We start from the raw sequence: 13,221 nt of genomic DNA, 5'->3' as shown, positions 1-13,221 counted from the left end.
ATTTGCAATCATCAAAATGCTAAACTCAATATTAGCCTTTAAGACTAATGAGCAAGTTTCGTCTTAAAGTTTAAAAATGATAGCTCCAGGATATAGGATCATTTTTGAAACACCTTCTAGAGTTTAATATGTTGCCTCTTGGTCTACCAGACCACAAAATTGTCCTTAATACCACAGCTCAGTCGTCATGAAACATGTTAGATGTGTACTTTCAGAGACTTTAAGTGAGAAAGCTTTTTAATGCTACCACTGGGGGCACTAAAGATACAGAAATATATATTTTTAAATATGCTTGAGATTAATCTTCTTGGTGGAAAATATAGATTTCTGACGCACAATACCTTATAGGAATTCAATCAGATGTCTCAAGACCTCAAACAGTTAGTTTTAACCTTTTAACTCATTATGTCAAGTGTGCCTGAAAGCCATAAAATCAAAGGTTTTGGTGTCATCATCTTGAGAAGGTCTCTGCTGCTAACAAACACAAAAGTTATTTGTGATCCCATAAATGTGAGTTATTGCACATTAAAGCATCAATAAAGTCTGAAGTTGATGCAGAAATCAAGCACCACAAAGTTACCATGAATAAATGGGAGAAATAAAATTCATTATCGTGTGTGTAACTGAATTTTAGACAAAAGACTCGTGACAACTAAATATAGTAGTGTAGTTTATATTTAAAATAGGATATTAATAAACATTTGGGAACAATGAAGCACTCTTTATAATTTCCGTCCTGACCGTCAAGCAACCTGTGCGTCACAGATATGTTGCATTCAAAGTATGTGGGAATTAGTATAATCCGTGATATATGGCGGCGCCGCCACTGTGAGACTGCCCAAGAAAAATAAACATGGTTCTGTACATCTGACTCATCTTCCTTACCTATGATTTTGAATCCGGTAAGTTGACCAGTGGTGGAAGAAGTATCTACGTAGTTCGGGAAAAAATTCAGGGTCACCAGATAAACCTGAGGGGTCGAGAGATGATTGATAGGATGTGAAAGAGGAAAAACAAAGTTTTGATGCACAAATCTGTTTTCAGTTTTTAGACTTTTTCTCTAAACTTTGATTTGTGGTGAAATATTGTCAGTCAAATTCCTTATATGCGTAAAGATACTTGTCCAATAAGGATGCTTCAGATTCTGATGTTTACATGTTTAGGGTGGTTTGGTTTGAGTGTTTTTCTTCCCGACAGTCGGTGAAAGCAGCACCGCTTGCTGCCCTCCATGCATCCAGTCCTGTCTGTGGTACCTGCTGGCTACTTAACTTAGCTAGCAGCCTTACCTATTAGTCACTTCTGTCCTGGAATAATATCATGAACGAGCGACAAAATGATTTTATTTTGTTTTTTCAATCGATATGCAGCTGCGCTTTAAGGAAAACATGGAGACCATCCATTTGGTTTTAGTATTTTAGCTGTTATAGCGTTTTGCTGAGTCCATTTTGCGTGTAATTGGAAGTGGAAAAGACAAAGAGAAAAGAGCTTTCCAATAGCTAGAATGGTTTGGGCCTAAAAAGAAGACAAGAGGTAAGGATGTCGGATGTCACGAACTGCGTTGTTTTGTGTTTAACTGTATTTAATGGTTATCTGACATTTGGTGTGAATGTTAATTTAAATTTCCGCAGTTAATTTCAGTGGTTTCACAGCTAGCTAGCCGCTAGCCTAGCCTCAGGTTTGGCTAGCTAACATAAAGCTAAAGCAAAGATGCAGGTAGTCCGGTAGGTAGCATAATTATTAGCCCTCTGCTGAAACCTCTTGGTAATTTTTTTTGCGTTTTGATGACAGCAAACTTTAATTGCTGAAATTATGATAGCTGTAAATGTTATTTTTTTTATACGTGCGGTGGCTTTCTGTTCTCGAAAAGTATGTCAAACATCGGTAGGGATAGTGATCATGTTTTTGTTCCTGTAATGTTAGCTAACAGGTCATGACGTCTAATGTTTGTGTTTTTCTCTGTTTAGCAGTGGGTGACATAACTTGCACACTTATAGTGAGTTGACTGTAAACAATTCATGCTAGAAAGAGATGAATATTTTATATTAACGCAAAGTGCAAATGACAAACAGAAGCTGCCCCGTTTGTTTATACGCTAATGTACAATTCAGCTTCGTAAATTAAAAGTCAAATTGAACTCTCAGAGTTGGGAAATTAAAACACAACTAACAATTATCTTACTTTCCGGTTGTTTTTATACCGTAAATAGCACAATTTAACTCGTTTTAGGCCCTTAACTCGTCAGTTTTCCTCACAATGACCAGCTAAAACTTTTGGTTTGTTGTGTAGTACTACGGTGTATTGCATTTATTATGTCAGATTACTTTCAGTGCCACTCCTCGGTTTTTTCAAATTGAAACTTCAATAGTTTACACTCATATAAACACTATTTCAGTTGGAAGGCAGCACTGTGTGTCTAGCAGGACAGCTGATATGCTTTTCTAGGAAGCCATTTTACGTGCCACAATTGGGGGAAGGGCCAAAAAAACCATGATAACTGTTGTGAGTTACTTTGGAGTTTGAGGATTTTCACTGATAAACATCTAGCAAGATACACTTGACGTATGAAGACAAGGACAAGGAGTAACCAACTTGTTTATCTTGGTTGACAGATCATGGTGGGGTGGGGAGGGGGGGATAAGGTCATGAACCCGTTTATGGCAGGTAGCTGTGAACTGACATAACAACTTTAGTTAGGTGGTGTACTAATAGTAATATAAATATAAAGTATAGTCTGGTATAAATAGTAGCCTATATAAATCATAAAACCACGCACTGGCAATACAAGAACGCTCACTGTACATTACAGACGTCTCAAAAATAAGTTAAAAGACACTAAAATAAATTGATGTGACAATTAAAATGAAAATTTAACTCGATGTAGCTTTTAATTAGTGTTCAGGAGTAGACATACACGAGTTAAGAGAGAAAACTCATCCCGTCTTTGTTTAGACAGTGACTTCCCTTTTTACTATCTTCTAGGGCTGCAACTAATGATTATTTTGGTTGTCGGTTAATCTGATGATCATTTTCTCTCGAGTAATTGATCAGTCGTGAGTTCTATGTCTGAAAATTGTGTAAAATGTTGATCACTGTTTCCCAAAGCCCGAGATGCAATCTAAAATATCTTGTTTTGTCCAGATCAACAGTTCACAAACTAAGAATATACAGTTTACTATCAGGAGACTAAAGAAACCAGGGGGGGAAATCACATTTAAGATGCTAAAACCACAGAATTTTAGCTTTTTTTCTTAAAAAATTACTCCACAATAAATTGATTGACAAAATAGTTGCTGATTAATTTTCTGTCCATCAACTAATCACTTAATTGCTGCAGTTCTAGTACCTTCAGTATTTACCAGGTTGAGACATTGCCCAGTAAAAAAACAATTCTTTGAATATGGAAATAAGCTCAGTGTGAGTAAGCATACTGGCTTAAGACATGTTAAGAATGACAACTTGCATTATTAAAGCACATGTAAACAGCTTAACTGAACTATAGTATACCTCTCAGATGGAGTTTTTACAACATCTTATGACACTTCAACTGTTTGATGAAACTATTTTGAACTTGTTCCCACGTATGAAAGTAAAAAGAGCTGCTCGAAACGTGACGCCTTGTGCATGAAAGGTTTACCATGATAGCAAAATGCCAGAAACTATTATTGTGATACTGAAAGGAAACTGATGTTGTTGTGAGAAGATGATGTGATTAAAGATCAATATCATAACTTTAACGTTTAATGACATTTATCTTAATTAGCGCTGCTATGAGTAATCGATTTGTTGCCGACTATTTTAAGAAAAAAAATGTACAAACCGTCTGATTCCTGCTTCTAAAATGTGAATATTTTCTGGTTTCTTTAGTCTTCTGTGACAGTAAACTGAATATCTTTGGGTTGTGGACAAAACAAGACATTTGAGGAAGTCAACTCGGGCTCTGGGAAACAGAGATCAACATTTTTCACCATTTTCTGACATTTTATGGACCAAAAAACTGATCGATTAATCGAGAAAATAATCGTCAGTTGCGGTCCTGATCTTAATATTAAATAATAAAAGAAAAGTTTCAGATACAGTATGTTTTTTTGTTTTTTTCTGATGACAAGGAATCTGCATTGTGCAATTGGCTTAAAGATCATGTTAGAAACATGCTAAATGGTTAAAGCTCATCATGTGACACCCTGTTTTGTTTTTGAATGAAGGTGTTGAACGGCGAGATGTGACTGCATGTGAGACATGTGAGACATGAGCAAAGTTAGGTGACTCCTAATAACAGTATTGTTAAATTTACAGTTTATCATTAAACTCTGCTATGCTCCAGGTTACATAAGTTGAATAGTAATAAAACAGCAATTTACACAACCAAAGTACACCTCGTCGAAATACAGTTTTATTGTTCGTAACAAAAGTCCATATTCAAACGCAGTCCGTGTGTTGTGATAGATAAAGGTTTGTTCTGTCTTGTGCTCCCTGTGACGCAGCTCACTGTGAAATCCTCTTCACTTCCTGTTTAGGCTTTGCGCTGTGGCTTTAGTGTAACCGTTTCCTCTGTAGCCAAGCGATTTTCTCTCGAGATGTTATGGTGACTTGTTTGTCCATTCCAGACAGAGGAGGAGTGGGTGCATATTTTCTGTGGCTTTGACACATTTATTGTACACTGCGGTAGCAGGACCATGTGGTTTTTACAGGCTGGATGTTTGGGAAATGAGCAATACCTAGTTTCAGGATATTCAACAACAAGTAATTGTACAAAATTGTGGAACTGCCCTCTCGAAACAGAGTAGTAGTAGTAGTTTGAATTAACCATAGGCTTAACAATCCCTCCTTATCTCGTCTTATCACATTTATCTTCAGCTTCATTTGACAGTTGAAGTGGATTTAATATGTGAAGTCAAAAGGGAGTGGTAGCAATCACCTGGCTTGTTTGTTGTACAGATGTTACGGCTTTTTAGCGGTTACAATCTTTTTTTAACCGTTCCCAAAACAAGAGCTAATTGTGTCCTCAGCTAAGGCCTGTAAGTTTATAATCAAATCCTGTTCCCTTTACAAAGAAACGCTTGTCAAAAGTAAGTTGTTTGAAGGCTCTTCTAGAGTCTGCCAGTTTAATTAGCCCGAATCTAATCAGACATCAGCAGCTCTTTTTTTTTTTTTTATCCAGTACTGTTGCTTACACAGCAGAAAAATATGCTACTCACTGTGTCCTGACCTCATGCATCTGTTCTTCAGCTTTTGTTCTGTAGGATGTGAGTTAAGCTCTCATGTGGCTATTCAGTCCCGAGGAGGTGAAGCTCATTAAGGCCATTTTATTTCACAGATCTGGCATAGATCTATACTGTGAGACACGCTCATGCTTTGTTATATTGGTCTGGATTTTTTTTTTCTGCAGCAGCAGTAATACTTCTGATAAACAGCACTGATATTCACTGGCATAACATTTTTCAGAGCAGGTTAAGTGCTTTGCCTGCAATAACAAATGGATCAGTAACATAAATGGTAAGATCCTGTACAGTGACATGGATCCAGAAGAGTAAAATGAGAAGTACAACCAGTATTTATTTATGTAACACATAGACGCAACTTTTGCACTCTTATTCAGAGGAAACGCAGGAGCCTGCATGGCAAAGACCCCACTTTATGAATCATACAATTTAATTTTCCATCAACTGGTCTCTTTATTCAGGAGGTTCACATTTGGCCACAGTGTCAAACTGCCTGTTCTGGGCAGGGCGGAGGTTTATTTAGAGGTTCAGAGTAGTAAGCTATAGGTTAGCGAGTGTCTATTTGTAGGCAGGCAGATACACTAGTGTCAGATTTAACCCAGACTGCTCTCTGAGTAATAACATTGTGACAGATAGATGGAAAACTACCTCATGATGAAGAAATTCCTATGACTCTTCAGTCAGGTTGGGGTAATCCTTGACTTTTCTTGTTGTCATCACATGTGTTACATTTTTGACTGCATTCTGGTGCAGTAAATTTACACGAGACCTTCCGTTCCAACGGCTCAGATCATGTTTCATACTTTCTAGGAGGTAAAATTACCCTGACTAAGGAGCAGCTAATTCATCTTTTGGGTGAGTGATAGACTATTAAGTGGAGTGTTACATGACATACAGAGCAGCTCTGTATGACCAAACATGCCTTCAAAGTTGTTCATTTGTGTTAGACTTTTAAAAAAAAATGTAAACTTTAAGCAGTTTTCCTAATCAGATGACCAATAATCAGTGAAACACTAGAAACAGCTACTTACTAAAGGCACATAGAATACATATGCATATGAAGGCTTTATTTAAACAACTGACATTGGCTATTTTTTCAGTAATCTAATCTAATTAGGTATCACTCACTCGCAAAATTACTGATCCCGCTCCCACCACTCCTGTTGTTTTTAAACAAATGTGCAAACTATATTTTTCCCTCAAAGGTTTTATTGGAGGAGACATCTTAGATTGCTCAAATACTTCGGTGCAATCTAATTTGTTATGAATTCAGCGTTTTGTACCACATCTCTGCCTGTAAGACTGGTTTTACTCATCAAGTCTGTTCACTATCCAAGCTCACGTCAAGCCATTTAACCAGAGAGTGTAACAAACATGCCAGAACACGCTGAGTTGAAAATGTAGCTACATTGTACACTGTAGTGTTGTTGAATCAATATTGACTGAGGGCCAAGGGTATGATTGTAAATTGTTAAATATCTTAGCGTAGTTCAGTTAGGGGTGAAGGGGGTCAGGGACGAAGGTCTAAGCCTCCTGACATAGTTTGGTGTGCACAATGAAGAGCTTGAATGACGCAGGTTCTTTTGGAAATGTTGCCAAGATAATTGAGGGTTATGTGTCATGTTCCACTAACAATGTGGCAGAAAAAAAAAAAAAGTCCCCGAACATTGTGTTATTTGTGTCAAAGCTGCAACTGAGAGCTTTTTCTGTCGGCGATCAACTTACATGATTTTTGTCAATTCAAAATCCACATGATCTTTCCAAGCGATTACAGCCAAATTGTATATGCTGGATACTTTTCCACAGATGATCAGGCTGTTTTTTTTGAGAGGTGCACAAGACCCAGTTTAACAATGGAAAAGAAATCGGTCTAAATACAAAACTCAGGGACTCAGGGAGAAAGTAACAATTACATGTACAACATGTTCATGTAGAATTACGTAAGAGTTTGACTTTATCAGACTTTATCATCTTGGCAAAGATACAGACGTCACTCTCCCGGAGCAATAGAGGCGTATAGTACAGTTTTTCAAATCACACATTTAGTCATTAACATCAGAGTTTTGTGTTCATTGAACATCTGACCTCTCAGTAAAAGCAGGTTTTCAGGATGTCAAATATAAAAACATCTAAATTAATATGATTAATTAGCTTTTAAATGCAGAGGAGTCACAGCACTGGGCCCTGATTGGTAAATACTAGCAGCTCCCTCTGATTCAGATAATGCACGCCTGCTGAGTGGAGGCATTCCAGACAGTGAGTCAGTTCAAATGCTTCAAACCTGCCTGAATGAAAGGATATAAGCAGTTGTTTAGAGAACATGCCAATCAAGACTAAGTCCTGTATTGATATGTTAATTGGAGCTAATCTGAAGCCAAATAGAAATATTTAAGGGGTTTTTTACTAAAGCAGGAACTAAAGCATTCTCAACAGTCAGACCTAATCCTAATTTTGAGATTGTCTTTCTCAAACATCCAAAGCCAAATACTTTTATCATGAAAGACACAGAGAATTAGGCTTATTATTGTATGAATGAGATATTCTTTCTGCCGTTCTGATCCTGAATATTTCCTGAGGCGAGTTATTTGATTTTTGTAGGTTTTTAGTGTTGATTTTAAAGTTGCCGAGTTTTCAAATATAGTTGTTTTTGTTTTTTTGTTTTTTTTTATTATTGGGTCCTTGTTTTAGCTGCATGTGGTCTTCTCAGCACTCCTCACCAAACAGCTGCTTATATGAGGCAGGTTTGCAGCATTTGAATGGACACTCCCTCTGGAATGCCAGCAGTCAGCAGGTTTGCTTCAAAAACACCAGGGGTGGTGGCACTGGTTGCCCATCTGTACCCATTACTGAGATCTTGTTGTTCAGACGCATTATAAAAGTACTCTTTGTAAGCTGGATTTATATGAAATGACCAACAGTGGCGTTGAGGTTTGTTGTATAAGCAAATTGATTTTAGTGTTTTGGGGTTTTTTTTGTTCTTAACGTCCAAAATTCTCAAAACTTGAAAAGGCGTTAGAGCTCTTAACACAAAACTAGGATCATTTGTGATCATCATAGTTTGTACGGAAAGGTGCTGTTGAGATTTTTAGATACCGATTCAACTGATATTGCAAGGCTTTTTAGGTGCTAAATTACATTTTCTACTTGCTGAGTCTAGTTATTGATTAACTCAACCAAGGGTAGCAGTTGGCTTCTATTTCTAAAAACAAACGGAGTTTATATAATCGATGGCCGACCTCTCCATGCAGGATTGAACTTAAAGAGAGAAGAGATTAGAAAAGGATGTGTTTAGATTCAGTATTAAATTGAAATGATTTCCAGTATTTCCAGGCACAACTGCCCTGATCATAAACACATCATCCTACTACGTATTTTCAAACATTTCACAATGATGCAATGGAAAACTGAGTCAAAGGGAGTTATCCTAGACCGGACTCATTTTTATGTCATGTAAGCAGTGTTTTTCTCTTGTTCCCTTTGCTTAAATGGTTCAAAAGTTCACTTGTTCAACTATTAAACAGCACATCATGAAGATTATAAAAGGTTTATTTATTTAGCTCATTTCAAGAGCAGAAAGTGCTTCACAAAAAGGCAAGAGACATAAAATAGACATGAAAAGTACATGTTATCCTTGTTCTCCTTTGTGAAATATTTGAAACAAACAGGGTTCTTGGGGAAACAATTATCTTAATATTTTAGTACTTTATTGCAGTAGAGTTTAAGTCCTTAGTGATCGAATAAAAGCAAACATTCATAATTCAAAGCAAGTGCAAGAGAGATAAAACTATCAGACCAAGATGTCGAGGATAAAACTGTATCATGAGAAGAAGATCTAAGCACAAAGATATGGTTTAAAAGAAAGAAAAAAAGCCAGGTTCAAAAACTGGCTCATGATTACAAAAGTCAGTTTTTAGTTGTTGAGCCCAAAATCACAAATTACAACTCAAAAATACTCCACAAAAAAAGTAGTTGAAGAGGGATAAAGGGAGAAATCCCAGAGAGAGCGACAAGAGGGAAACTTTCTTCCAGGAATAATAGATTTGCAACAGACATCAAACGTACCGTGTAAACAGAAGTAGCAGTCGTAAACTTATAATACGGAGAAACAGAATGGCGATTTTAGGTAAATAAAGTACACTTTCAGTCAAAATGTCAAAGATGTTAAGCTGTAAATCTGTTTGAAGGAGTGGAGGGACTCCTGCTTCTATCTGCCAACTCTCGTGGTCATCCATATAATTATATGTAGGAGCTGGACCTAAGTGTGCTTCAGAAGTGATGAAATGTTACAAATCAACCCGAAACATTTACAGGAAACAAGTGGAGAGATACCAGAAGTGAAATGGTATGACATTTAGAGTTTTTGTACCAGATAAAATCCTCCTGACATGCGATGATAACACATTTGTCAGCATGTCATCATCATATGAAGCTGATGAAAATGTCTCCTGTTTGTTACAACCTGACTGCCAGAAACCGAGCGCTGTCTCTTTAACAGGCTGCACGGGTGCTTCGCCCTCTGCTCCGGCATAGTGGGGGGAGGGAGGGAGGTTGTTGACGGAAAGACAGGCTCTGATTGGCTGGGCCTTACTGACATCACATGGAGGAGAGGCCCTGTGGTGTAAAATAACATCTCCTTTTATGGGGCAGGGTGGACTGTTCCATTCTCGGAAAGAGGTGAGATTTGCTCCCCTCTCGCTGCTCCCTCCATGGCCCTTTTTCCTCCCCATAGATGTTCTTCCTAATTGTCCTGGAAGGCTGTTTTGTAAATTAATATTACTATCAGTCTGTCTTAAGACCAAGCTGATAAATTTCTTTAGTTTTAATCTTTTTTTTTAAAACTGCCTCTCATGTTAATCAACTTTTGTTTTACTCTTATTAATTTAACTTGAAGGGGTTAAATAACTGCATTAAGACTTGTTTATGCTCTCCTTTCAAGTCGTAGTCATCCTTCGATTTTGATTCACTGACTTTAATTAGTCGATCGACTAAAAAGTTGATTGGCATTCATTTTCGAGCAAAAACAGCTCAACATTTACGGGTTCCCGTTTCTCATGTGTGACGATTTGCTGTTTTTCTTTGTCATATATGACGGTAAATTGAATATCTTAAGGTTTTGGACAATTTTTCACTATTTTTTAACATTTCATAGACTAAATGAGTAAGAAAATAATGGGCAGATTAATGAAAACAATTGTTAGATGCAACCATGTTTAATACCACAAAGTGTAAGTAACAGAGATACAGCGATTAACCGATTGCACTGTTAAAGATGCTTTAAAATGTCTGTTTTGTAACCGTGAAGGCTCAACTACACTGAGTGTTTCTGTTCTCGCATCATTTTTTCAGAACAACAGTTGTACTGTGAGGAAAATAAACAAAACTAGACAGTTGTGTTTAAAAAAAAAAAAAAAAAAAAAAGTCCATAAGTGCAAGCTGCAGACTGCAGGCGGAATCTGGTGCACCAGCTTAAAATGCTGTGCTGCAACAGGTTCAGGTACGCAAAGTTACACATGTTGTCATGAGAGCAACTCATTTTATTTGTGTTTTAGGGGGTCTACATTAGCTAAAGAAGACTAAAAGTGTTCAGGCAATGGCTGAGGGACCCAGTATTGAAGGCTTTAATCATCGATGTGGGAGTATTTTGCATATATAAAGAATGGCCAGGGGGTTGTTGAAGAAGACGGATCTCTAATTTGAAAAACTTGCTGAAGAAAAGCCGCTGCTAAAGTATCCGACACTCGAACCATCCACCTATACATGCTCAAGTGAAGGTTGTACACGTTAAAAAAGGGGGCAAGTTACTTAATGAAACATTGAGTTGGTGGCAAATTAAATATAAAAGTGTAACTTACAGTCGATGAAGTAATGTTAGCGGTGAGTTAAGAGTTGGACTTTCAGTGCAAAGTAAACAACAAAGCAGGAAAAGGAACATTGCACCGTTTATAATTAACACTCATCAAAACAGCATGTAATCCCCTCAAGGGCTTCAGTGCAACCTTTTACATCCTGTTGCTTCCTCCCATCTGTGTTGAATAAACTCTGGTATGGAAGATAAACATGCCAGGTGCAAAAGTCTAGCTTAACATTAGGATCTCGTAGACTTCCAGCACTATAGCGTTGGATCTAATTAATTGCATTTCAGTGATTTAATAACATCTGCATAAGCGATGTTCCCAATTTCTAGCTTTCATTTTTACTAATACTGCCAAACAGATCAATATAGACAGGATTTCTCAGCCCATAGATATAAAATTAGATTAATTATTAATATAGATTATAAAAAATGAATTTAAAAATAGGCATAATGACAGTTGATATTAAAAACACTTCAATTTATTACCTATAGTAGTAATGTTTTCCCCTGGGGGATCAATAAAGTTCATCTTAATCTTACATTAATAATAATAATTCACAATACTATATGTTAAATATTAGAAATCAACTGAAGTCATTACTGCAATGTCCAACTGAAGTTCATCTTTGCGTGGTTTATTTATTTTCATTGTTCTACCTCTGCTACTGCTGCAGTTCAACCTACTGTTGCAGAATCCTTGGTAAAGTGTATCTTATGCTCCCTCTTCAAAACTAAATATGCTCATGTGATTTTATCCATCCATAGTATTGTGAAATAAATTAATGCATAATAATCCATGAAACCATGACTTTTCCTCAGACTATAATCGTACCATCAAAATCTATAATCGTTGCATCCCTGGTAAGTAACCAGATAAATGTTTATAGACAGAAATGTTCTATAGTGGCTTAACAAATACTTCATCATCGTAGTCGCTATGCTTTGTTGTCACGGTCAGCGTTATCCTTGCGGAAGTGCCTCCTACAGATAATTCATACACTTAATTATTTACAATTAAAAGATTCCTCTACTCCTTGGTGAGCAGTTTTTTTTCCCCTCATAGCTGAAGATTAGAATTGGCTCACATTGCTATTAGCTTTTAAGTCAAGAGGCACCACCAGGACTGTCTGGCACTCATGTGGACAGGAGACAAGCCAAATCTCTCTTTCATCCCATCTTTCTCTTTCACATTCACTCCTAGCGTTTATGCACACCACTCACACACTCACACACACAGACAAACACAGACACCACTCATACTTATCCACCCCCAGTCTCTTCTCACCTCGCTTGTTCTCCACACATGCTTAACCTCAAAAAACACCACAGAAAACAAAAGCCGCGGCTCCCTCAGGCTTCACCTAGCATGTGACTACCCCCGCTGTTTGCAGACGTGGTATCTCCCGAGAAGAGCAGTCACCTCCCCTCCCTAAGTCAGATTTGTCTCCACTCCAAGGAAATACACTGTACCTTCGAATCGAGTAAAGAAACTGTAGTTGCACTCTTCCAGCTGGACGGCCACAGATACAGACAAAAAGAGCCAGGTTGTCTTCACTGAAGGAGGCTGGCGTACAAATAAGCTGACAAGTCATGAGGAGAATACTTCTGAATCCCTGAGAGATCCTCTGAACCCTCCTCCCTCCTTCTTCCAATGTCTCAGTGGTTGGGGCCATGGCCTCTCAGTCAGGGTAAGAAATCCACAACTAGTTGGCTGCTTCACTTATTTCTCTTGGTTCCCGGGAAGAATAAAGCACTTTTTTTTTTTTTTTTTTCTCTTAGTTGTACAAGTCACACTGAAGTGTTTTTGGACGGCCTTACATAATGGCTGTCACAAAAGTCCAATCTTGTGTTCATGGTGCTCAGATAACCATCAGTTCTTCCCTTTTTTCGGTTGTGTTGAAGACGTGGCCTGGATGTTATGTTATGTTGTGTGTTTATGTTGTGAGTCAAAAAGGGACAGCTGATTAATTTAGTTACAGTGTGATCTGCCTTTTCAACTCTGCAGACTTTGACCTTTTCAGTCCAGCACACTGTTGAGTGATTACAATAAACCTAGCCGGCCATTACACTTTGATGATCATAAATGTCATTTAAACTCGTGTTGTGGAAGAAGGAATTTGCTTAGGCAAGTTTTTGTTTTCTTTTTTT

At 37.5% G+C, this 13,221-nt stretch overlaps 1 protein-coding gene across 3 annotated transcripts in view; it reads left to right on the top strand.

The window, feature by feature from the left end:
• Positions 1–1,185: 1,185 nt before the first annotated feature.
• The window catches only part of aff4 (AF4/FMR2 family, member 4), a 33,882-nt gene continuing 21,846 nt past the window's right edge, over positions 1,186–13,221 (top strand). For 2 of the 3 annotated variants that reach the window (XM_042431094.1, XM_042431093.1), the window contains exon 1: positions 12,524–12,761. In XM_042431094.1, coding sequence (XP_042287028.1) covers positions 12,745–12,761 — 17 coding nt within the window. In that variant the 5' untranslated portion in view covers positions 12,524–12,744. Of the gene's footprint in view, positions 1,531–12,523; positions 12,762–13,221 lie in introns of those variants that run through there. The other variant, XM_042431095.1, reaches the window with a different exon arrangement.

The sequence above is a fragment of the Thunnus maccoyii genome, chromosome 13 (genome assembly GCF_910596095.1).
Source record: "Thunnus maccoyii chromosome 13, fThuMac1.1, whole genome shotgun sequence".
In the NCBI taxonomy this organism is placed as follows: domain Eukaryota; kingdom Metazoa; phylum Chordata; class Actinopteri; order Scombriformes; family Scombridae; genus Thunnus; species Thunnus maccoyii.
The sequence above is the reverse complement of the archived record's forward strand: the minus strand, read 5'-3'. Positions and strand labels throughout refer to the sequence as shown.